Source organism: Mastigoproctus giganteus, chromosome 13 (assembly GCF_048544385.1).
Source record: "Mastigoproctus giganteus isolate SK-2022 chromosome 13, ASM4854438v1, whole genome shotgun sequence".
NCBI lineage: Eukaryota > Metazoa > Arthropoda > Arachnida > Uropygi > Thelyphonidae > Mastigoproctus > Mastigoproctus giganteus.
The window spans coordinates 94,045,514-94,073,279 of NC_143587.1; the positions used below are offsets into that span (position 1 = coordinate 94,045,514).

Genomic DNA, 27,766 nt, shown 5'->3' on the forward strand with positions numbered 1-27,766 from the left:
AAAGTGTTGATAAAGGAGTTTTGCCTTTTCCCGAATGATGAGTGAACTTAACGGAATTTTATTTTGAGTTCGGTCTTCTATCCACAGATTTAAAGCCGTTTCCGTTTTTTCTAATTTAACATCACGAGTTACAGAGCAAATTTTTGAAGCAATTAGCGCGTTTTCACGGACACTACGGCGGATTTTTTCTTCCGATTTTTTGATTGATCGTGCCGTTGACTCATTGATTTTATAATGTTTTGCCACTGAGACACTTTCACCATTAGAAATTTTGTCTAATAACTCAATTTTATTCGCTAATGTATCATCACCTTCTTTGATCTTTTCACATTTCCCTTGTTATTCGTAGCCATATTTTTGTATGGGTTAGAAAGAACTTGTCCACAATAAAGTCACTATCTTCCGTTAACACGCTCGAAAAAGTCTGTTTTACACTGCAAAACGGTAGATTTATCATTTTTGTAAGCATATCGATTTATAAATTGATAAATTTATTCAATTTATAAGCGTATAAATTAAAAGCAAACGATGAAACATTGTATGACAAGTGCATAACACATACTGAACAAAGATTAGCGAGAAACATCCACGCTCACGATTTTGTCACCCCTCTCCCCCCACCCACTGAGCGCTGTTTTGACTGGGAAAGATAATTCTAGCCACGCCCATGTTTTTTTATGGCGGAAAATATTCACGGCGCTTTAAAATTCACATTTTTTTTAGGTTTCATTTTATATTAAATCGGCGATCGCGAATACGCGAAACCGCGAATAGCGGGGGTTTACTGTTCCTCAATTCCATTTTCATCAACAAAAGAAGAAAACCAACGACAATACCGTACATGTTTTTCATGGTCAGGTTCTTTCAGTTCATGAATGACACCAATACAGTAAGCATGCAATTTTAACTTCTTTGTAGCCCTGAAAACAGTAGTTGGTGACAGTCTGGTTTGAGAATATAACTTCCTAAGCGATTTTCTTGGTGAGCAGGATAAATGTTCATTCAGATCATCCAGAATGTTTGCAGTTAACAATGATGGCCGACCTGGGCTCTTTTTGTCTTCCACACTCACAGTCTCATGAAATTTTGCAATTATACGCGATATTGTTAACTTGTTGGGGACAAACAAATGAGGAAATCATCTGAAACTTGACTTGCACATGCTTATAAGATTTATATGCAAAGTAAGACTCCACAATAAACACACACTCATTCTTGGAAAATGATATGGCCGACACAACACAACAGACTGGATGCCTGACTGAGACTAATGCATGTCACAGTCACTCAACTTCTTACCTTGGGTGCAGTGCTGCCACTGATACTTCAAACTTGACATAACATTTGCCTGCCCGTAAGTTCTACCTTCTTCATTTTAGGGTTGTATCCGTTATGAAACACCCTGTAGAATAGATGTGCTGAAATTTGCCTTTAGCCAGCGGGTGGTTGATTGCTGGAACAAACTTCCATCTGTAGTTGTGGAAGTTGACAGCTTAAATAAATTCAAGGCAGAATTAGACAAACATTTGGAGTGAATGGATGGGTGGAATGGGAAGGGTTTTTTTTTGTTTTTTTTTGGCTGATGCTATATAAGCTTGCTTTCTTCCATCATATGCTAAGTTGAAGCTATTTGAGCAGAGCATTTGTGAAGAGTTATTTGTGCATAGCATTTTGCATTCCACCTGGAAGGTGGAATGCAATATGCTATCATCAGCAGAACTATGGATAGCATTTCCAGTCAACAGAAAGTCATTATTAACATACAAGAGTGGGAGAAAGGTGGGAGAAAGAACTGAACCTTGGGGAGCACCAGAATTAGCGGAGTAGTTATAAGACAGAGAGCCATCACCTGCAGCAAGCGGTCAGAGAGAAAACTGGATACCCAATTACAAAAAACAAGTTGGAAAACCATAAGATGGAAGCTTATTTAGAAGACCTTTCTGCCAAACACGATCATCAAACTTTTCCATTGAATTTGTGCATAGATGGGTAATATAAGCCAGAATATTACCAGTGCATTGTCACTGACGGAATTCATACTAGTGATTGTTGATTAGATGGAAGGTTTCTAGATAGTTTAAGAGTTGCCAGTTAATTGATTTCTTCATTACTTTAGAAACAGTAAAAGTGCAATGGGATGATAAATTGGATGGGAGGTATTTGTCATCCTTTTTAGGAACTACTGAATATGAGCAAATTTCCAAGCAGAAGGCATAAAGGTTCAGGAGCACACGTTTTGAGAACAAATGGAGAAATACCATAAGGACCTGGTGCTTTCTTAGCATCAAGATTGTTCAAAATGCTTTTGATGGAAGCCCACAGGAGGCACTGGATGGAATGTACTGGGAATGGTAAGAGGAGGTTTACCAAGATCATCAATACATAAGTTGGAAGGAAAGTAGGATGCTAGCAGGTCAACTTTATCTTTGGCTGAAGTGGCAATAGAACCATTTGGTTTTGACAGAGGTGGGAATAGACATGGGCAAAAGTTGCAGCCAAAAGAGAGACCAGAATGCTCTACTACTATTTGGACAAGAAGCAAGTTTTCTACCTCAGATTGTTGGAAACCTAGTTTGGATTGATTTATAACTGCTTTACAATTGTTGTGAGCTTTGGTGTAGGTAGAAAATGAACCTGGAAATTTGGATGCATGCCAATTGCGATGTGCAACAATCTTCTCTTGAGCAGCCTTAGCACATTTATTGGAAAATGAAGGTTTAGATAAAGGACAAAATTTTAAGATGAAGTGTAATATAGGATTTCATCCCTACAAGAATAATTTCACTGACATGTTCAGAGCAAACATTAACATCAGAAGATTCGAAACAGTACTCTGACTAAGGAAAAGAAATCTCGATCATTCCATTTTGCATCCCTGTAATGTCAAACAACATGAGGTTGAGAGAATGGCCATGGGAGAAAGGTTCCATTGGAGTAGAGACCATCACCATGTTGTAATCTGAGGTGTCTAGAGGACCACTCACCTTGACCATGTAATTAGATGGGTTGTTTGTGAGAAAAAGATTAAGCATATTGGATGCATGGTTAGGATTGTCTGGTATTCTGGTAGGTTAATGACAATCTATGTGAGGTCATTAGTAATTGCAAAAGCCTCAGCATCTTGACCAGCTGGGTTCGTGTGACCAGAAAACAGAGGTCAGCTGGAGTTGTGAACATTAAAATCACCAAGGAAAATTATCTCACTGTTAGGAAAGTTGGATTGGAAAAAGTCAGGTTTCAAATAGAGGAAGTCAAATAGTAGAGTTGGGAGAACGATAGAAGCAACAGATGAATTTGACAGAATGTAGTAGAGAGATTTTAAGCCAGAGGAGATTTCAAATTACTGTTTCTGACAGGGAATATCAGAACAAACATATGCACAAGTACCACCTTTGAAGTGAAAGGAATCATACAGAGAATAATTTGGACAACTGAGATGAGCAGTGGTTGAATCAACCGATAACTGGGATTAGAACTGCAACCACGTATATTTGTGAAATGAATGAGGGAGTGTTTGGGAGGTTTTGATCTTTTCACAGATATTCTTGTGTTTGGTGTAATGTCAGAAGTGTGGGGGGGGGGGGGTTCCAGGGTTCGTTTTTCACTGAAATGAAAATGACATTGGTGCAGGGATAGAGAGAGAGCATGATGTCAAAATTTGCAGATGATGTAAAATTGGGAGAGTGGTTAATGATCATTCTAAAGCAGTGCAACTTCAGGTTTCAAGCATGGTCAGAGAGATGACAGCTGTATTTTAATGCAGTAAAATGCAAGGTTTTACACTTGTAGAATAGCAACCCACCAAGTGTATGTTATTGTAAAATAACATACACTTGGTGGAATTGAATTAATACAGTAAAAGAGGAAAGGGATCTTGGAGTCATTATACAGGCAGATATGATATTCTCTGATCAGTGTAGACAAGAGACCAGGAAAGGCCATGGTGTCCTATCAAAGATTTAATGATCAGTAGCATCTAGAAATAAGGAAGTCATAATCCCACAGTATAAGGCAATTATAAGAACTCACTTGAAATATATGGAGATCTCAACAACAAAAAAAAAAAACATATATATATGAGATTCTTGAAAGAGTGACTGTATGATGAAACAATGATCCAATTTTTACATCTCCCAAAACTTTGTCAGACATGAAAATTATAAAAAAGTGGTGATAAGGTGCAGCTGTATCTCATTCAGAGGTTAACCTTTAACCAGTTGCTAATGCTTTCTTCAGTTTTCATGGCCAATTTTCTATAAATTATTTATTCTCCTGGAAAGATTATACTTCATGCAAAGTTTCCCATGTTTTCTAAATACTTTGTCATACACCTTTTCAAAGTCAAGTCCACAACATGGGATCTCGTTTTGTTTTTCTATGATTTGTTTTAATAGAAATATTTGGTCCTGACATCCCCCTATTCACACTCTTCTCTGAGATACTTGTATAGATTTTAACTGGTATACCAATGAATAAAGATCCTCTGTATTTACCATATCCAGCTCTGTCCCTCTTTTTATATATCGCTACAAATAATGTCCTGTTTCAATATTCTGTAACTTTTCCTTCAGAAAATAATGCCTAGATAATTTGACCAATTTTTGATCAAATCAGTCAAATTATCATTTTAAAAAGTGGGCTATTTTCCATGCCACTTTCAACATCAGCAAGTGATATTATCACTTATTTACTTTTTTGATTTCAGTCTTTTTTTCTTCTTGAGTGGTACCTTCAGCATCTTTGTTTACAAATTCTTTAATCCGTATTTCTCTTATGTTTTTATCTCTCCCTTATTGTTTTTCATTACCTTCTTCTGAGATTTTTACCTAGACTTCAAAATCTTCCCAGGATTTTTATTTTGGCCCCTTTCACACATATCCTAGCATTCTTGCACTTTTCTTTATATTCCAGTAAGGATTTAACTGTTTTATTTGCCAAAAATTTCTTAATATATTTTTATATTTCTGTCTTCTTGGATCTACCCTGGTGTTCTGAATTTCCCATCTTTACAGATCTTCTTATAGATCTGTTTTGTCACTTTTTCCTAAAATTTTACTATTTTTCAACATTAGTATTAGAAATGTCATTTAACTTTTGATCACAATTTTTGTGTGTATATATATATATATATGATATAACCCATAAACATGAAGCTCATCTTGAACAGTGTTGGAGGTATATCTTGGTGTTGATAGTTTTAACAAATAATAACCAAGGATTACGACAGTTGACATGATACACCAAGCTGCAATTAACTCAGAATGTGAAGAACTTTTAGTAACACACTCTCACTGTCCAAAATCTTTTCATATGGGCCATTCTGAACTAATGAGATTAGTTCAGAATGGCTAAATGATGCAAGGAAGCAGAAATTTCTGCATCTGTCATTAAACAAAATAATAAATAAATCTTTGTAATCTCCAACTTATAAGCAGTTCACCATATGAATATTAATCAGTGCCACTTGTCAAGTCTGGTTGCCTTTCTCTGAACCCTATCTAGAAACAGTCTTGTTTTAGGTGTGGCATCCAAAGCTGAATGCAGTAGTCCAATTACTATTTCTTATACAGAAGGAAAATGACACCCTTCTCCCTACTTGCAAATATCCTATAAATCATAGGACACCATACTTTCCAGATGCCTCTCTGCACCATACAGCAAATTTCATATAAGATTGTATCAGAAACTACCAAGCTTCTTCCCTCATGGAATTACTTAACTCCCCCTCTCCTTAGTTCATAAATAGCTACTGAATTTCCACTCCCCAGGTGCAAAACCTTTACATTTAGAAGTATTAAGCTTGCCATTTTTAGACCATATCTGCAACAAATCCAAGTCACTTTGAAGTAATGTGGTCTAGTTCTAGTCATTAACCACCTCTCCTCCTCCTTCAAATCAGCTTTGCCTCTACTTCCCTCTTAATGTCATTAAGGAAGATTAGAAACAGGAGCGGCTCCAGCACTGATACCCAAGGGATTCTGCTTACTACACTGGTCCATTCTGGAGAGTTTCCATTTATGACTACCTTTCTCTGTCTCCTATCACTCAGCCAATGCCTGATCTAATGAAGGATCGTAGAATCCTGGTAATCCCAATTTGCTCCAGTTTGCATATAAAAGCCTTTTGTGGGATACCACATACACTTTACTGAAATCAGGGTAAATTAGGAATGCTTTCAACCAGAAAAATAATAATAAGTGATATCTAATAATGAGTTTTCTGTAAATGGTAAAAAAAGTTGAATTTTATATGGTTAAAACCGTGACATTAACTATTTCATACTTGTGGGGGGGGGGGAGTATACAACTTTAGCATACTGAGCTTTTTCTTTCTTTAACTTAATGAGTTGGCTGGATGTTCCTTTCTGTTCAAATTAAACTAGATGAAAAGTGCCTAGATGATAAGAGATAATATATATACATGCTTATTACATTAAAAACTAATTCTTTTAAATGAACATTAGAATGTAGGAATCTTGAATAACACACTACCAGTGCTTAGTTTGTGCATACTTACAATTGACACTAACATCTAGTTTTTTTAATTAACATCAAAATGTAGAGAATTTGAACTTATTTCAGTTTTCACCATCACAATAGATTTATCCCCTTTACTAGTCTGCAATGCGATTGTTTTTATATAAAGTACAAATGTAGAATATTTTATTTCTCCTTCAGATTACAAAAACTGCTCACAAAATTTCATAGCGTACCTTGCATGGGTCCACTAAAAGTATTCAGAATACCACACTTTCCTTGTGAAAACCTGAATTCAAAATCCAGATCTATTAAAGATTTATACAAATGCTTTAGTAATTCTTTTTTTGTTCTGTTCCAGGTATGACTTAATGACTTGAAAAACTAACAGAGGCCAACTTGCTGTTTGTGAATACAGGATTACATAGTTTGCATCTAGTGGTTGCTGATAAAGTTAACTGCAATATCCCACCAACAAAGTAACAAAAACTTGATTTTATTTCACTTACTTGTCAATAAGTGCCATACTCAAATCTAATTTTTGTAGCAATTTCATCTATCTGAAATAAATTTTCTTAAAAAAATGACCCTAGTAAAGTTCATTGGGGCCAGGGTTTGGGTTGTAATAATTTTCCTGCTTGGGATAACAATAACATTGTAAACTGGATAAAATAAACTTGAAAGTAATTTTTAGATGCCATTTGAATATGGCTTCTATCTTTTTTAGTTGGAGATAAAAACATAATTCATCCACACCTGCACATAGCTATAATTCCATTCAGTGTACAAATCATGTGTACTTTTCCGAAAACAATTTTGCTGTATTAATATTGGCCAGATAATAATCCAATGGGGGGGGGGGGAACCCAACAAGAAATTAAGTGATAAGAATAAGATGAGTTATGTAAATCAATCAATAAAAGACCATTTCCAATTTAACAAATAAGCTAAAAATTAACTTTTATAAAAAAAACTAAAAACTCGTGTTAAATATATGCTAAGAGTACCTGTTTGGTTATAATTGTGTTCCACTTAGAAACACACCAATCTAGGGTTCATAAACCTCTCAAAGAATGCAAAGATAAAAGCAGACTACTTATGTAAACTCTAGAAGCAAGGGGATAAATCAGATTGGTCCATGTGATATCGATGCTCCTGCTCAGGTAGCTGACAAAGTGAATATTTTGCATCTACATTCACACGAGGAATTTTGTAAGAAAGTGTAGACCAGAAGTTTATCAAACTCTAATAGGAAGCTAAATGATTTTGTAATAACTAACAGCAAAGTGGAGGAGATATTGTCGAAGTTAAACACAAGAAAGGCACCTGGGGTGGATGGGATCTATCCAGTTATATTAAAGGCAGCAGGAAAGGAAGTAAGCAAACCCTTAGCCATAATTATGAGAGCATGCTTGGATTCAGAGGAGGTCCCCATGGACTGGAGATGTGCATATGTATCCCCAATTCACAAAGGATGACACGAATAATTACAGACCTGTTAGTTTAACTTCTGGGGAAAATAATGGAGTCAGGTTAAAGAAGCATTGCAGGACCATCTAGATAAGACAAAGAACTGGATGCAAAAAATGATTTTGATATCATATACTTGGATTTCAGGAAAGCTTTTGATACTGTTGGACATGAAACTGATTGGAGCAGTATGGCATTAAGGGCAAGTTGCTGCTATAGATAAAGGGATGATTGAGTGGAAAAAGACAGTGGTAATCAATGGACACTGCTCTTTGGGGACTAATGTTATTAATGGGGTCCCCCTTCAGTGTTGGGACCATTGCTGTTTTTTTTTTTTTTGTTTATCAATGATATTGATGAAGTATATCAGGCTTAATGTCCAAGTTTGCAGACGATACGAGGGTTGGCAGGTTTTTTTATGACAGTTATGACAGTACGCTACTGCAAAAGGATCTAGAAAAGTTGGTGCAGATGGGTTGAGAGGTGGCAACTGAAGTTTAACATTGACAAATGCAAAGTACTGCATATGGGTAGGAGTAACCCCAGAGTAATGTACCAACTGTGCAGTACTACACTCAGTGTAGTGCTCTTACAAGAAAGGCTTAAGTTCTGCAAATTGCAGTGTCTCAAGACTAGGCACCTGCAAGGTGATCTGATTGAGGTGTATAAGGCCTTGAATAGTTTAAACAGGCTCAATGCTGATGGGATTCTTCCTCTTGCTCATATTATGCACCTGAGGGAACATAAATTCAAATTGAGGAAAGACAGTTGTAGAATTGATATGTGAAAATTAGCCTTTAGCCAGTAGACGGCTGTTTGCTGAAACAAAATTCCACCTGTTGTTGTGGAAGTTGATAGATTAAATGAATTCAAGAACTGGACAAACTTTTGGAGCAAATGGATGGGTGAAATCGGAAGGGTTTTCTTTTCCTTTTTTTTGGCTGATGTTGTATAAGCTTGATTTTTTGCCTCATATACAAAGGGTACTAGGAAAGTTTTGCAATACAGCTTTGTTTATTTAATTTTTTCAAAGTAATTTCCTCTACATTCAATACACCTCTCCATCCTCCGAAACCAATCTTTAAACCAGTTCTGCCAAGTTTCACTAGGGAGTAAAGCACACTCGTTGTCCCAAGCCCGTAGAAGGTCCTCATCACTGGAAAACTGCCTCCCTTTTAGCTTCATTTTCACATGCAGGAACAGTGCAAAGTCGCAGGGAGCAAGGTCTGGCCTGTAGGGAGGGTGCTCGAGAAGTTTCAGTCCTGTTGTGGTCAAATATTCGGTGTAGGCTTTGGCGCGGTTAGCTGGAGCATTATCGTGATGGAGGTACCAGGTGTCCATTTTTGACTTTGGCCACAGGTTCTTCATAGATCCAATGACTTTAGGCAGGCATTGTTCAGTATACCACTTAGCTGTGACTGTCTTCTGCGTGTCCAAAACGACATGTTCCACAATTCCACTCGATTTGAAAAATACAGCTATCATTTTCTTCTTTACAGATCAGGATTTTCTGACAATTACCGGTGTGTCGTCATCATCAAAGACCCAAACTTTGTTTTGAGCCTTGGTCGGCAGATCGTAATAGTACAGCCAAGTCTCGTCACCTGTCACAATGTTGTTCACATACCGAGATTGTCCCTTATCAAACTTTTTTAACATCTCCCGGCACCAAGTCACACGTCGTGTCATCTGCTCTTCAGTCAGTTGATGCGGTCACCCAGAGAGAACAAAGTTTCTTCACGTGCAAATGATCTTGCAGAATCGAACGAATTGCTGGTGCATTTAGGCCCAAAGTATCCTCTATCTGTTGGTAGGTCACTCGCCTGTTTTCGTCAAGCATTTTCCTCACAGCAGTAACGTTTTCCTCCATAACTGACGTTCGTGGCCTTCCCGGCCTCTCAGAATCCTTCAGAGTGAAATTTCCCCTTTGTAATTCTTTATACCACCTGAATATTGTTGTACGATGTGGACAATCATCATCTAGTGCAAGAGTCATTTGTTCTAAGCACTGGTCTATGGTTAAACCACGCACGAAATTATACCGCAAAACTGTCCTTATCTCATTTCGTGACCACGATGCCATCGCAAGCACTTTACACTCTCACTACTAATGAATAACTGAGCCCATCGACTTGGCGCGGCGGCTACTATGCACGTATGAATATGTCTCAACATGCAGCAACAAGCAGCTTCCTGTGATTCATTGTTGCGTCATATTGCAAAACTTTCCTAGTACCCTTTGTATGTCTTGACTAATAATAATGCTGCAGGTAAATCAAATAAAGCTTTTAAATTTATTATGTAATATGTCTATGTCCAATAACAAAATTAACAAATTAGCTTTACATTCAATTCAGAATTTGGAACATGAATGGAATTGACTAAGAATGTATTTTATTTTCTTCCTGGCTAGTATAGGATATACACTGTCTATTTCAAACATTGTGATAACCTAGCTAAGAGTGGGTATGTCCTCCTCTTTTCAACATACTGCTTGCCACATGGCAAGGTGTTAACTCTATAAGGTCTCCGAATGTTGCAGGAGGTATATTGTCCTGTTAATCTGAGATAGCCTGTGGTGGAGTATTCAAATGCCGGATCTCTTGATTAGTGTAATCCCACAGACATTCTATGGGCTTTATATCCAGTGAATTTGGTAGCCAAGGTAAGACCTGAAAGTCACTTTCTTGTTCAGCAAACCAGTCACACAATACTGGCAACATGGCAGGCACATTATCCTGCTGGAACACATCTGTGCAATCCTGGAAGACAGTCACCATGAAGGGGTGTACCTGATCAGCGACAACTGATATGTAGCTTTTAGCATTCAGAGTGTGGCCTAGAGATAAGAGGGATCCGAGAGATTCCCAGAGAAACATCCCATACCAAAACACTCCCTATTTCTGTTGGATCAGGACAACAGAGTGATTCCTCACAGGTCTGTCACCATACCTTCCACATGGAATAGTAGAAATGTGATTCATTGGAAAAAGCAACTTTTTTTCCCAATTGTTCAGTGATGTAAACATTAGGTGGTGATGATTGGTGGCTGTAAACATGAGCACCTTGACCAGATGCCAACTCTAGTAGCTTATTGGAGGACGGTTCGTTGGATCGTGGTCTTGGAAATACCACTGGTTGTCTCCTGGTTAAAATCCATTGTAAGCCATTCTACAGTTTTCTATCTATTGGCATGCACAAGGCAGGACAGCTTACATTCACTACAACTACTGATGAGGCATGGGCACTCACTGTCAGCCTGGTGACTGCTGCTCTGTTCACTATCTGTCCACTCTTGGGAACACCTTAATTACAGTACTCACGACAGCCCACAAGATATTCAGTTTCCATAATACTGTCACTCTTCAACCAGTACCCAACAATCATCCCTTTTTTTGAAAGTTTATGATCACATGCCATGAACCTACAGTATCACATTTACCTGTTCTCAACACAATATACATGCCACCGGGCGGGGAGGTCAACGTTTTGAATGGACAGTGTATTTTTTATTTTTTGAAAGTGTCTACTGACTTATTTCACAAAATAAAATAATGCAAAAATTTTAACACAAATTTGATATTCTAAGATATGAGATGTGCAAAATATCAGGAAATTTTCAAATGAACCCTTTCCAGAGTATGTACATTTAAATTTTCCAGGGTTGTTTAAATACTGTATCTGTTAATGTATAAATTGTCTTTAAATCTTGTAGTATGTTTCTAAGTGGATAGTTTTAATAGATGGTTTAATGAATAAAAATAGCAGTGAATATCAATGGTGAAGACTGCACCTGTCAGCCATTGTTGTACAATCAACACCAGAATTGGGATCAGAAATTGATGAAGTTGAATTAAGTGATAAATGTATGAAAATAGATATAGAGGGTATTACTACATCAAATAAATAACTATGAATTTTTTTTTTATTCAGTTCAGATTTAACTTTTGAAATTAATTAATTTTGTTCTAATGTTGAAAAATCAAAATAAGAACCAATTAATATTTAAAAGCATTTACAGGCAAAGTTAATTTTTACATAATTTTCACAATTTTTTAAAAATTCCATGAAAAAAAATTATTTCACAGACAGCAGAAAATGTACTGGAAGTCCAGACATACAAAGGGTACTAGGAAAGTTTTGCAGTATGACGCAACAATGAATCACAGGAAGCTGCTTGTTGCTGCATGTTGAGACATGTTCATACGTGCATAGTAGCCACCGCGCCAAGTCGATGGGCTCAGTTATTCATTAGTAGTGAGAGTGTAAAGTGCTTGCGATGGCATCGTGGTCACGAAATGAGATAAGGACAGTTTTGCGGTATAATTTCGTGCGTGGTTTAACCATAGACCAGTGCTTAGAAGAAATGACTCTTGCACTAGATGATGATTGTCCACATCGTACAATGATATTCAGGTGGTATAGAGAATTCCAAAGGGGAAATTTCACTCTGGAGGATTCTGAGAGGCCGGGAAGGCCACGAACGTCAGTTAAGGAGGAAAACGTTACTGCTGTGAGGAAAATGCTTGACGAAAACAGGCGAGTGACCTACCAACAGATAGAGGATACTTTGGGCCTAAATGCACCAGCAATTCGTTCGATTCTGCAAGATCATTTGCACGTGAAGAAACTTTGTTCTCTCTGGGTGCCTCATCAACTGACTGAAGAGCAGATGACACGACGTGTGACTTGGTGCCGGGAGATGTTAAAAAAGTTTGATAAGGGACAATCTCGGTATGTGAACAACATCGTGACAGGTGACGAGACTTGGCTGTACTATTACGATCTGCTGACCAAGGCTCAAAACAAAGTTTGGGTCTTTGATGATGACGACACACCCGTAATTGTCAGAAAATCCCGATCTGTAAAGAAGAAAATGAAAGCTGTATTTTTCAAATCGAGTGGAATTGTGGAACGTGTTGTTTTGGACACGCAGAAGACAGTCACAGCTAAGTGGTATACTGAACAATGCCTGCCTAAAGTCATTGGATCTATGAAGAACCTGCGGCCAAAGTCAAGAATGGACACCTGGTACCTCCATCACGATAATGCTAAAGCTCACCGCGCCAAAGCCTGCACCGAATATTTGACCACGACAGGACTGAAACTTCTCGAGCACCCTCCCTACAGTCCAGACCTTGCTCCCTGCAACTTTGCACTGTTCCCGCATGTGAAAATGAAGCTAAAAGGGAGGCGGTTTTCCAGTGATGAGGACCTTCTACGGGCTTGGGACAACGAGTGTGCTTTACTCCCTAGTGAAACTTGCCAGAACTGGTTTAAAGATTGGTTTCGGAGGATGGAGAGGTGTATTGAATGTAGAGGAAATTACTTTGAAAAAATTAAATAAACAAAGCTGTATTGCAAAACTTTCCTAGTACCCTTTGTATTTAGCAAACTCATTCATGAAAGAGTTAAAGGAATTGCACACAGCAGGTTATGGAAACATGTTACAGTTATCTATAATGACATTTTATCTACATTTTTGACTTGCTAACATGTTTTTATAATACACTGATATATAGTGTAATTTGGGGCATGCAGTAAATTTGCTTTACAGTGTAAATGTTCACTGTGAAATTTATTCATGCTTGAAAAGTTACTGATTAGATAAGCATGTACATTTTGTTTTTTGCATGAAATGTAACATTGTTTTTATATGACCAAGAAAAAAAAAATGCTAGTTGCAAGCTTCACTGTGACACATGTTTCATGAATTTGCAATTGCTTTCAACGTTCCAGACTTTTTTCTTTATATAAAATACTGATACTTTATTTTGTGATGATGTAGATTTAAAGATATGTACAGGTAGTTCTTGACTTTACGAGCTAATTCGTTCCTAGCGCGCGCGCTCGAAAAGTGAAAACTCGTAAAGCGGGAATTTATTTCCCATAGAAATAATGGAACACCTTAGTTACTGTAATAGGAGTTACATTATCAACAATGAAATTAGTTAGCTAATTAGTTTATGTTTAAACAATGATTGATTTATCCAAAGAAATGGAAATATAGCCTGTAAAATCAAACAAATTATAATAATAGAGAAATTATTTATGACTTACAAATGTTAAAGAATGTTTATTCTTCATCATCAACTAAATGCACACACACTCATTGATCAATCATTATTGGCTCAGCACTCGTTGGTTTGTTGCATAAGGAGTCATCTTCTTCAGAAATGCTTCAAGAGGTGTTTGTTTCAATGATAATCTTCTCTTTTAATTATAAATTTCATGATTGCATATGCATAAGCATTTTTTAATGCCACACAGAAATTGCAAATAACACGATTCACATGGAATAACAAGTTTACGAAGCTTTAAAAAAAAAGGAATGAAGAAAAGATTTTTAAAATTTTTTTTTTTATATGATTGAAGATGTCAGTAAAGGGAAACACATTTCACCATAATAATGTAAAATCCCACAGTATTCCAGCTATCAGTATTATTGCAAATGCAATAAGATCGACTTTACCTACCCGTTTATAATTAGATGCACTAACAGAAAAGCCCAATAAACCGGAAAGTGCTTTAGAAAAATATCACAAAGGCATTCAAAATTGATTCTTATAATGGAACATATGATAACGATGAAAGTGTAGTGCATTTTAATGATTTGAATTGGTAACTAATACAATTTACAAACGACACTCACAACCTTTTATATGGCCTTAAGATCATGCTCATGACCTTAAAAATGAAATTTTAGAGAGATAAATAGCTTAGTTATACAGCAAAAATTTCAAAATCCAAGGTCTTGAAATGAATTACCAAAAAACAATGTGTTATTTGGGTTCACATTACGATATTTTCACGATACAATGGTGTCTCTGGAACTAACTCTACTGTATAGCTACGCACGTGGTTTTGATGCAGTACTTATGAATGTTTAACATTCATTTTTTGCAATTAATGTTCATATTTTCAATTTTGTTGATACTTGATACTTGGAAGGAAAAACTCATAAACCCAGGAACTTGTAAAGTGAGAACTGCCTGTAGATGTATAATGTAGATTTATTGTATTAAACTGTACATTACCAGGATTAAATGGATGCTGGTATTGTCAACTATTATTTTATTAGGTGTTTATATGTATAATAATTGCCGATTATACACAAAGTTGCATTATTTTCTTCTGGAAAAATTTTTTTTTTTTTTTTTTAAATAATAAACTTATGTAATAATTTTTCTGGTTATTGTAGCAATTTTTGCTTGCTAGAAATAAGCATGTCAGTATGTTTGTTGAATCCTGTATATGATAATATTTATGGCATGATCTGTTGCTGTATACAGGATGTTTCATAACATGTGGGCCATACTTTCAGAATCATTCAAAACTTTGTTATGTTGTTATTTGGTTTTTAAGAGCATTAGCAACTAAGGCCATATTGCTCTGGGGATATGCGGTGGTCATTCCCTGACCTTTCCACATCCTCTTTATTTGGTGGTCATGGGCTCAAACCCCGGTCTAATCAAGAAGAGTGTGCTACGCACTGCTGCTCCTGCCCACGTGGCTACGGAGGCACCTTCAAAACTTTATATAATCATGTGTTTGTTCTGAACAGTTACAGAGCTTAGAGTTGTTTTAATTAAAAAAAAAGAAAAGAAAAATGGGCATGGAGATTTGAATGTTAAAAAAATATGAACAAGCTTATTAAATTATTCTTATTTTTTTTCCTTACTATTGAAAATTCCATAGTTATTTTTTAAAATTCAAACAGCCATAGCTCCACAACTGTTTAGAACTGGACATGTTTATACAAACTTTTGTTATTTTCAACTCCCGAATTGATCCTGTAAGTAGAGCACACATTATGAAAATCCCTGTATATGTTGTGAGGCAGGGGGAGGATATAAAAAAAAGAGTGATTTCTCTCACTCACAAAACTATTTTTTTGGTCTTCTCCAATCATATATATACACACACACATACAAATTTTAAAATGCATAAGTTATATAAATACTTGGGTACTTTATTAGTGCTCTAGTAATAGAAAAACCATTAAACATGATAAGTGCGAAATGTAATGAGGTAATAATAAGGAAAAGAGGAAAGAAAATCAGAGTGCACCTGATAAAGTGATACTTTATCAGGGTGTTTGGATATTTTTGGTGAACTGACAAAGTTATCCAAATAGAATACAATAATAAATACAGATTTTTATCACACCAAAGTGTGTAAGTAAACTTCCTTTAAAATCAAATGAGCATACAGTAAGTTTTAGAAATGATAGAAGGCTCTAAAAACTCAAATTTTAGTAACTTATTCTCTAAGAGTACAACTGAGACTATCACAAGAGATAGTCAAAAAGTTCTGAGAACAGGGTATATTAAAATGTATTAATAAAATATAGAATAAGTTATTTTGATAGCTTAATGTCTTATAAAATAAAGTGAAAAAAAAAAAAAAAATTGTATGTGAAAGCCGTTTTACACAGGTTCTAAAATAAATTTTTTTTTTTTTTTTTTTTTATGTTGGTTGGTGGAAGAAGAATGAATATCCAGCAAATTGAACATCATTCAGTAATCAAATTTTTGACAAAAGAGCACAGAAATGCTTAAGAAATCTATAACAAAATGACTAGTGTTTGGGGAGGTATTACTTACGGTACTGTTACAAGAAGGGAGTCAGTTTAGAATGATCCAAGGTCTGCTCGGCCATCTGAAGCAATCAGTTCTGAAACAACTTCTATTTCAGAAGAAAAAATTTTAGAAAACAGAAGAATTGAAGTGTCTGAACTTGAAAAAGTACTCTTTACATTCTCATGAATATGTTTAGGAATTACCAAAGTTTGTGCAACCTTTTCATTCATTAAAAAACACCAGAAGGAGAATTTAAAATTACTTCTTGCTAATCCAGATAGGATTTAATCCAATTTGGTGACCGGTGATAAAAACTGGCTATGATTTTATGAATCTGTATCCAAATTAGATAGCATGTAGTGGCAGCATGTAATCTCCAACCCTGCCCTGAAAAAGTATAGAACTCAGTTTTCGAAAAGCATTGGCTCTCAATTTCCTTGTACACAAGAGGATTGTTATTAATTAATTAACTTGCACCTAAAACCACAATAACAGAGAAATCTTATGCCCAAGTGAAAGCTGCAATTTGGGAAAACAGTTGAGGAAAGTTGGGTCATCAGGTTTTGCATCTCCATGACAATATACCCATGCACAAAGCCCAGGTTGTAGAGGCTAAAATTCATGAATATGGATTTGAACAATTAAGCCACCTCTCATACTAATTCAGATCTCCCCCCCCAAAAAATGACTATTATTTATTCAGAAATTAAGTCTCATCTTTGTGGAACTCAATTTAAAGATGAAGAGCTAAAAACAGCTATAGAAGCCCGATTTGATGACCAACTTGAGAACTTTTATTTATTTAATTTTTTTGAAGGATTAAACACAATAAGTGTATTGAACTTCAGGATGAATAAATGAAAAAAATAAATAATTAAAATAGATACAAAATTCTGCCTTTTATACTCTACTATCAGAACTTGGAAAAATCTCCTGTAAAATAAGGAAAAAAAAAAAAAAGTAGCCTATTCATAACTAAAAACAAAACACAATCATGAAAAACATGTATCTGACAATTAAAATAATATTATAAAACTTATATTAGTTTTCTGTATAAAACTGTTAGAAGACTGTCACAGAGATAAAATATTTGCTTTTTATGACTGCTGCTAAAACCTGACGGCCATACTTGAATTATAGGTTTGACAATTTACTTTACTAGCATATACTATTAATTTATTTCAGATTATTTGCACAAAGTATCTGATTTCACACATCTGCTAAACTATGAGGTAAGGCATGTCCATAAAGTAAAAGCCCAACACATACAGCAACCCTTATAACCAAATGGTGGGGGACACTGCCATGATGGCAGACACTTAGTATTAGTTAATATACACACTAAATTGGCATATTACTGTGAATGCATTGTGTTGTTGAGTTCAAGTTAACAGTAAGTGTACCTATCAAAAACCTTGGCAATGTTGAAGCATGCCAGCATTCATTGGCAATTAGTAGTTAACAGACTTATAGAGAAGACATTATGAATGACTGGAGCATAGCAAAGATGCAGGGAGGACTGACATCCATGATGGAAAAAAAAAAAAAAAAAAGAGTGGAAGGTTCTGTTATTGATGAGTCTGATTGAGAAAGTTGATGCAAGCAAGAATTTCGAAGGAGAGAAAGCAAACAATTTTCTGTTATCTCAGGGTCACTGCTTCATGAAACTGTAAACAGCATCCGAACTACCACAAATTGTGTACCCATCTGGAACACAATTTTTGGTAGTTCAGATGCTGTTTACTGTTCACAAAGTAAAGTGTGTTTGGTGTCAAGCGGCACCAGGGATTCCCCCCCCCCCGTCTCCACGTTGCTTGCTTTGTGATGGGTGCCAGTTTGCTGGAAATGCCAGAGATCTAAAAGTGTATGGATATTGTTCATGTGTAGTGTTGTGTACCGTTGTTTATCTGGTCATTTAGCCGCTGGACCCCTGCTGAGGCCCAACGTTGCCCCATGGAGGCAGACCAGGTACACCAGTATTATAATTATTTACTCTAGCAGGTCCTGCCACTTAATTTCCTGAGATTTCAGTGGCTAGGACCTAAAAAAAAAAAAAAAAAAAAAAAAAAAATCATTTAATTAGTTTTATTTCAATTGCAAAGGGTAATGTTGCTTGAATAAGAAATGCCTAGAATATGGACGAAAGTTAATTTGAAGGTATTTAAATTTTGTTGTGTGGGGCATTTTCACTTGCATTAAGATAGAGGGGAGGGGAGAAGACTGGAGAGAAAAGACAGAAATATGGGGGCAATAGAGAAGGCACCCCCAAGGAAGTCAGTGGGGCAGGTCCATGCCCTACCAGGAGGGAAACGGGGGGGGGAGCAAGGCGACGGAAAAGATGCCCTGTCCCCTCCCCCGCCAGGGAGAGGGAATGAAAGTGGCCAGGCAAGACGCCTGGTCCAGATCGCCAGGTGGCATGTTGGCAGCAAGGTGCTGTGGGATCGTGGTAAGATGATAAGGCATGGGACAGAATCTCGTCCAGGTTTGGTTGTCGCAGTCAATACGTTTTCTTTCTTTCCTTCAAAGCAGTTCTCTCTTACTTCTTTCCTTGTACTTTATTCTTTCCCTTTTCCTTTCTTCAAACCCAGCAACTCTTAAGAGTTGCTGGGTTTGGAGGATTTGGACTGATCGTTGTGGGCTTGTAGACTTGATGAGAAGCCATGCCGTAGCTTTACGAGGCGTCAGTCTGTGGTTCTATGGTCGTGGAAGAGTTTTTTTGTCTTGAAAAGAGCTACTGCGCAAAGAGTGTGAAGGCACGTTAGTGTTCCTCATTTTGCAACACGAGCTGTTCTTGGTTCCTGAGTGTGAACTGGGTCTTTGTCATGAGGATGCGGCACAGGTCTTCGTAGGTAGGACATTCATGTATGAGGTGGTCCTAGGTTTCTTCCTCTCCACAGTGACACTGTTCACAAAGTTAAACAAATGGCAAACACATTAAAACTTCTGCAGTGGAAGGAAGCGGGCTCGACTCGAATGAAGAAAGTCAAACAATATCAACAGGGAAAAATCATGTCCATTGATTTCTGGAACAGAAAAGTTATTTTGTTAGTTGAACTTATGCTGCAAGGAAGAACCCCAAATGTAGACACATACTGCAAGTCTATGGCAAGCCATTCAGAACAAAAGGCATGGTTTACTATAGGGGTATTTGTTAATTGCAAGATAATGCACTCACTCTGCCACTTGCACACAAACTGTTAATCCAGCTGTACTGGATTAACAATCTATGACCACCTGCCATTCAGCTCACACTTGGCACTTAGTGTTTATCATCTCCTTTTGCATTTTAAAAAACACATGGCCAGAAAATAGTTTTACAGCGACAAAGAAGGGAAAATTGAAGTCACAAATTTGTTGGCTAAAAGATTAGCCAGTAGATGTTCATGACCAAATGATAAAAAAATTGATTCCTATGTATGACAAATGCTTAAAATGCCCTTGGTGATTATGTAGAAAACCGTGAAATATGTAAGCTAAATAATTTTTTTGACTAAAATTTTGTTTCTTAATATTTGTGTAGTTTGTGGAGGGTTTGGATCTTTATTTTCTGGACATGCCTTGTATTTTCTTTGATTCCAACATAGCCTAACATCAGCAAAAAAGTGTGTACAACAATATTTTAAAGACATTGAGGTATATACAAAATATCACAGAAGAGAGGATTAGGGTTGATCCTAAGAGGTATATGTCAACTGTAATGAACTGAGAAATCAAGGTACGTCTCATGTATCTTTGGTTTTCATATTGTGCAGTACCTACTACATTTCATGAACATCCAACTGGTGAAAATAACACCTGGCCTACACTGGTATGTATAACTTTGCAATGAAAGTTCATGGAACTTAAACCACTCAGTGTAAGATACCAAAACACTACAAATTTTATCCTTTTTTTTTCCCATTCAAATTATGTTTTCAAAACAGATTAAGTTTCACATAACATACGTAAACTAGTGTGCTGTTAGAATAACAAATGTGAAGAGCAATCACTTGTGGTATAAAAGGGGGTGGGGACCATTTTTTTAAAAATTTTTCATCTAATATATATCTCATGCTTAGAGCTGTAAAGAGGCAGCAATGCATTGCTGCCTCTATTTACAGCTACTTTTATTTACTTTATTTTCATTAAAGACTACAAAAACCAGAAATCTCTTATAGTAATGAACAAAAATTAATTTATGATGATGGGGGGTGGGCAATGGCACACAGTTATACCACACAAGTCAAAAAATTTCACATACACAAATTAATATAAACTACGATAAGACTATAGTGGAGCAAAACATCAAGATATGAAATGTTCACTGACTGAATGTTGGGGGGGGGGGGAGAATCAGTACATTGATTGTTGATACACCACTATAGAAATAAATTATTATATACAAAAATCCAACTGTGTAAGAACATTATTTTCTAAGATACCATTTCTAATAGCTGGGTCATACAACATTATTAGAACTGGAACTGTATGCTGTACTCAAAACAAGGCACATTTGTCAGTGTTTGGTATGCTAACTTTGTCTTTATTTTTGGTAAAACTGAATTGCTAAGATCATCATTGTTTGCATATCCTATTATGTAGTGGAAAATTATCTCAGTATTTTCTATTTATGTCTTAGAATGTGCCATATCTGCTGCAGCTATTTTCTTTAAATACCATTGACACTCGTAGACTGGGATTGTGTTTTATACACAAAGCCATATGTACCTGCTACATCAATACCTGCTACCACCAAGTACTCAGTGTTAAATTTATGGGGACTAGTCATAAATAATGTTGCATGTAAAGAACAACTTAGGTTTAAATTCCAAGTCAGTGTATATGTATATTTAAACTTAGTGAAAACAGCTGTAATCAACTCATAAGTGCATGGGGTTATAATAGGTTGAAGTAAAATAAGTCTTTTCTACTATCAACCCATGTTGCTTACTTAACTGTGGCACATGGTAAGGGTCAAAAAAGCCTGTTGATAATTTCACAAAAAAAAAAAGGACAAAACTCAATCAACAAATAAGTTTATAAAAATATTTTACTCATTATCTCACTTTTTTACTACAGCAAATAAAGAACTCATTCAATTTGTATTCATTGTTGTCTATAACATGGAATATTTTTAATAATTTTCTAACATAACTTAAGAAAGGAGAGCATTTTTGTTAAATTTTTTTTTTAGTTGATTTTCTTTCTCTTTGCTTTTAGACATGATTATAATCCTGAAATAATTTCACAAATAATGGCTGATATCACATGTAACCATATTTAACTGCAAAATTTTCCCTACTACAGAATATTCCTTACAGAAGACTGATTCTGTGGCCCCACAATTCCCTGATTCTGGGGGGAAAAAAAAAAAAAAGTTTTCATTCATAACTTTCCAGTGTCCGTCCTAGTGCAGAAATACGTATGGGGAAGTAAGATCCTTAAGACTCTCAGCAACTATTAAGTGTTAATTCTTTTCGTGTGCATTATTCAACTTACTGAACGGCCCCTACCAACATATCCGAATCATTACTCACTGGCAGCTGTTTTTGAAGGTGTAGATTAGACTGGAGATTCACTCAAGAAAGCAAGATATTCTCATATATATAACTCATGTACCATACCGAGCTGATAAAACTGTTGCAGGAGACAATATTTCTGTTGTGTGAACAATGGTAATAAAACCAATAATTTCTGTTATTTTTTTGTCATACTATGTACTGTTAGTCTTGTTATTTCATATCTCCAGTTATTTCATATTTCTACACTGAAAAAGTGCACATTTTTATGTTAAAAAAAAAGGGAAGAATTCTGCAAGTAAACATGGCAGCAAGTACAATTAAAAAGGCTAAAAAAAAACCTTTCCAAGCTATCTGTTTAGCATTTCAATTTCAAATAATAATTATTAAAATGCGTTTAAAGAATGAATGAAATGTTACATTGTGGCAATACTGGAAAAGAAAAGGAGGTGAAATGCAGATACTATAGGTCAGTACTTCAACTTTTTTCCTTCACAAGGCAGCCATTTTAGCAATATCCAGTTTTACTATGAGACCCGTCTAATTCAACGTCCTCCAATTTCTCAATTCTTCCCTGCCATGTGGTAACAATTGCATAATTATCCTTAATAATATTAACAGAAGTAACAGACATGCTCAGACTTGAAAAGTTTTTAAAAACTCACTATCCAAGTAAAAAATACTTGATACTAATTTTTTGCCATACAAACATTTTAAAATCTTTGGTGGAATTGTGTTACTCTTGAGGATCAGTTTTTCCCACGTGACTCCATGGCCTGTGGAACACTTTGTAACCCTCCTGGGGCCACATACTACAGAAGCATCACTGGATCTTGTCCATGGCTATCCATCACCCTCCTCACATTTCCCAATGAGACTGGTGTTTTGAAAAAGGCTGAATACCTAGTCATATATGAAAAACTTAACACCTTAATATATATCATTCAGGATATTTTTTTATCCAGTTATCAAAATGTCTTATATTAATTTATTATTAAATAAAATAATTCAAAGACAGCTTAATGATAATAATAGAATGTTCGCACATATAGTTTATATTTGAAGAGAATTATTAGTGATACCATGACAATGAAATATGACTAAGCAACATTTCATTTTGATTCTGGTAACAAAATTATATCAATAAATTGTACTATTTACATATATCAATAAATTGTGTTTATGTACAAGTATTTTAAATGAACAGCTAACATAAAATGAAACACAAATTGAGGCACTTCATTAAGTAACTCACCTGGCCAGGATAAGTGGTGGTATAAATGACATTCTGTTGACCACCCTGTTCTGTTGTCAAAATTGTAGCTAAAATAATAGTAATAAATTTCAATTAACTGAAATAATATTATGAACATAAACAGCATTTATATTAAAAGGATTTACACTCATTTTGAAAGGGCAAATCCTTGCACTATGGCATCAGTTTTTCTGTTACTACAAGGTGTCCACAAATCTGTACAAAACTGAAACACTGTGTGAATAGGGTGCATAATATTATAAAATATGTAGAAGTAGTTTCAGGATATCTTCATGTTTTTATTCACCAATGAGTTGTCACAAAGCATATGGAGATTTCTTCTTTCGAGAAGCTACCGACCGTCACAGGCATAATTTATCTGGACATGCTACAATCTCTAGGAATTGGATTGGAAGAGTAGGACTGATTCTGTGTTCCTTCAATCTCCTATTCTGACTCCTTTATTAGCATTAGTACAGGCATACGATGCAAGAAAGCAAACTTATGTAGCATCAGCCAAAAAAAAAAAAAAAAAAAAAAAACCACTCCCATTTCACCCCTCTGTTCGTTCTAAATACCTGTCCAACTCAGCCTTAAATTTATTTAGGCTATCAACTTCCACAACAAAAGATGGAAGTCTGTTCCACCAATCAACTATCCGCTAGCTAAAGGCAAACTTCCGCACATCTATCCTACAACTGTCTTTCCTCAATTTGTATTTATGCCCTCTCAGGTGATTATTCTGAGCAAGAGGAAGAATTCCATCAGCATTAAGCATGCTCAAACCATTCAAGGCTTTATACACCTCAATCTGATCACCTCACAGGTGCCTAGTCTCCAGACACTGTAATCTGCAAAAAACTTAAAGCCTTTCTTTGTAAGAGCAACCCTTTGTTCCATTTACTAATCTTGTTGCTCTTCTCCATACTCGTTCCAGCAGCTCCACATCCTTCTTAAAATGAGGCCTCTAGACCTGTAATACAGTACTCAAGGTGTGGCCTAGCCATTGCCTTACAGGTCTGGAGGCCTCATTTTAAGATTTTATTTATATTTTTTTTTACTCCAGAGATTCACATTATATTTTACTCTCCAGAGATTCACAAAAAACCAGGTGTATATTCCAGCTAGGCCAGGACCATTATGGAGCTTAAACAATACATTTGTAAAGCAATCAGCCATTGACAAGGATATGTACGTAGTGCCAAATATGGGAGGAATTAGATTATGGAACATCTACAGAGTAACTAAAGGTGCCACATCAAACACCTCTAATTAAAACTTGATGATCCTCTTGGATGTGTTGCTTTTAACATGTACCCTATTCACACAATGTTTTTGTTTTGTAAATGAAGTTTGTGGACACCCTGTATTATTTCAGTTAACTATAATAATGGCAATAAATTTCAGTTAACTGAAATAAATATATTATCGGCATAAAAAGCATTTATATTAAAAAGGTTTACACTCCTTTTGAAATGCAAATCCTTTTACTATGGCATTAGTTTTTCTGGTAGTAATTCTATCACTATATGAGAGGGAGGATATGAAAAAAGGTAATCTTGTGGCCATACACAACACATTTTTCATGATAAATTTCCATTAATAAAAGAAAAGGTTCAAAAAGCAAACCATCTAAGACCACAAATTTTAACAAAACTATTTTATAAAGAGGGTAAGAAAAGGATAAAAACTCTTACACTGAGGTATTGATTCATTGTTACCCACATGAGCTTGTTCTGAATTTTTCACAGTTAGATTTCTCACACTTGTAGTCAAATATTATTACTAGTTTTCAAAGGACAAATGTGGTCAGTGGTGTTCCTCCACCCTAGGCAATCACTTTCACAGCCCACACCTAACTAGGACCTCGTGGGTTTAATCTTCCCATGATGAATACATCGATGATGCTGAATTATGTAGTTGCTGGAAAGTAGGGATAGTAAAAAAAATAAAATGATATACTGATTATACGATAATATAATCGATATCAATGCTACGATGCTAGTGATATATTGCAACTATATGCTGAGATATCAGCTCTGTATATATCAATATACATGGAGTCAAGTGTTCTTCACAAACTAACAAGGTCTCTTAATTGCTTGTGGACTGTAACTAGCACAAAGGTGTTAAGGTTTGAAGGTTTGCACATGTGTGGGATCCTTTAGACCAGGGGTGGAAAACATTTTTAAGGGTGCATGCCAAAATTGGCTAAATCTTCTAAAAAAAACTACCCTCGTGTGCCGCTCAGAATTTTGCAAAGTACTATATGGTTATTTTTCTCATACACGTTTTGCTTGGCAAAAGCGTAACCAAAAAAAGAATGAAATAAAAGACATTATTTCAAAGATGCTTTAATAAAGGTATTAAAATAAAATCCTTCATAACAGAAATGTAACTTTTAGCTCACAGAACAAATAATTTAATATAAAATGATAAACCTCTCTTATATTATAACTATAAAACATCAGTGAGACTTCTGTTGCTGCATCATTGACAACAGATACTTTACATCAAGCTTATACTTTGTAACTTTTAGAGCTATGCATGCAGCACTAGTTTCATCTGTGAGACTACTCCCATGACTAGACTCAACAAAGTTCATCACTACGAACAGCGATTCATAACAATATGTTGTGAGAAAATTGTTAGTAATGCTGTTGCCCGATTTTTTTAAACAGATAACAGTTTCAGGAGTTGAATTCCAAACTTTTAATATCTCATTTTCTGCAGTTCAGTTTTCTTTGCTAATCCCATCGCTAATGGTTCCCTTTCAATATTTTCTAAATCAGCTCTGAGATCGATAAATTTTTGCCTCATAATTGAGCTGCTCTGAAAATCAATCAATTGCACATCTCAAAATCATCCAGGTCGATCCACTGAAACATTTTCAGGTTCGGTTCAGCTAGTTTTACACTGCCTGCAAACTTAATGAATTTTGCAGTTTCCTTCAATTCTCTGAACTTGACAAATGTTGAATAAAACTGTTTAATAGTTGACTCAATGACATTCAGACTTAACATTTGAAGGCTCTGACAGTCTGTTTTCTCATCAGTTTCAAGATCAGTGATGTATCTTTTTAGGTATGGGAAATATTTAAAATTGCCACTGTACATCGCATTTAAAAACCCCCAGCTTAATTTCAAATGCCTTTATGTTATCAAACATAACATCAAGGGTTTTATCAGAGTCTGTAATTTGGCATTCAAGTCATTTAAATGTGAGCTGAAATCTGTAAAGAACATCAGAGTGCAGGCTGGTTCAGAAACAATTCACTGCATGAATACAGCTATATACTAAATAGTGTAACGTCACTACATGCCTGGAAGAGAGAACGGGCATGCGCAAGTCATGACTCAAGGTTTCTGGAGTGATGTTCGAGGTTTGAAATTTTTTTGGGACACTGAATTCCGTGTGCCCAAAAAATTTGTATGCGTGCTCCTTTGGACACACGTGCCATAAGTTCAGCACCCCTGCCTTAGACCATATTATGCCATTGTGTACAACTGGTGTGTGTTCACAGGCTAGTTTGCATGTTGTGTAGGCTAAAAAAAAATTTGGAATAAATCATGGGGGGAGGAACACTCTCCACCTGATCTTCAATTGAGGCTAACTTACAGCAGTGATTAAAGGAGTTTAGAAATTCCTCCAGTCACAGATGGGAATCAAACCCAGTGGTTAACGCCATCTCAGAGAGTGGCTCAATACCTCATGACAACATATATTTGTTCTGAAAGTGAAAGCCTGTCTATTTGAATAACTTGAATTTATTATCAATGTCTAAAATGTGCTAAACAAAACCATAAATGATAAACAGCATTGGCACAACAGTAATGTAATTCATGCCATTCAATATCAAGAACAAAGAAATGTGGAGTAAGCACTCTTATTACTTGGTACTTAGACACATGGAAAAGCTCTCTTGCAACCAGTATTATATTATAAGCAGAGGACACCAATTATAGCATTTTTTTTTTAAGTCTATATTATATTTAAAAAATAATAAAAAAATAACTCTCTTTGGCTCGTATCTTTTTTGGCATAAAATTAATAAAACATCAAGTACATATTATAATAACAACTTTATTTCCTTTCATTAGAGAACTTATTATTCATGGAACACAACAAAAGGTGAATTTTTTTTTATTTTAAATGTCACACATCAAATTAAGGGAGCTTAAAATGTGCAAAACTAAATTAGTCACTTTTCTTTTGGTGGCACCTGTGATAATAAAAAGATTGCATTTGTGATTTTGTCATTTTAGTTGGCTTGTAAAAATTTGAATACTGTAAGTCATCTCCTGAAAAAAGGATGGCTGATTGGCAGAAGACAGAGGAGAGGATGGTTATAAATAGGCTCTACTCTTCTTGGACTAATGTTATTTGTGGAGTGCCTCAGGGTTCAGTGCTGGGTGCCTTACAGTTTTCAATACTTATTGATTATATTGATGAAGGCATATCAAGCTTATTATTGTCTTAAGTTTT

The 27,766-nt window shown here is 35.7% G+C and overlaps 1 protein-coding gene and 1 long non-coding RNA gene across 5 annotated transcripts in view; one reads left to right on the forward strand and one right to left on the reverse strand.

Annotated features, from left to right (window-relative positions):
* Positions 1 to 6,948, forward strand: part of LOC150076262 (uncharacterized) — a 229,856-nt gene extending 222,908 nt beyond the window's left edge. Inside the window, exon 3 of the long non-coding RNA XR_016547824.1 lies at positions 6,838 to 6,948. This is a non-coding gene — a long non-coding RNA (uncharacterized LOC150076262). The remainder of the gene's footprint in view (positions 1 to 6,837) is intronic.
* Positions 1 to 27,766, reverse strand: part of Nf-YB (nuclear factor Y-box B) — a 158,765-nt gene that overhangs the window by 10,530 nt on the left and 120,469 nt on the right. For 3 of the 4 annotated variants that reach the window (XM_090387753.1, XM_090387749.1, XM_090387750.1), the window contains 2 exons: positions 23,282 to 23,349; positions 21,711 to 22,929 (listed from right to left, as the gene is read on the reverse strand). In XM_090387753.1, coding sequence (XP_090243879.1) covers positions 22,870 to 22,929; positions 23,282 to 23,349 — 128 coding nt within the window. In that variant the 3' untranslated portion in view covers positions 21,711 to 22,869. Of the gene's footprint in view, positions 1 to 21,710; positions 22,930 to 23,281; positions 23,350 to 27,766 lie in introns of those variants that run through there. The other variant, XM_090387752.1, reaches the window with a different exon arrangement.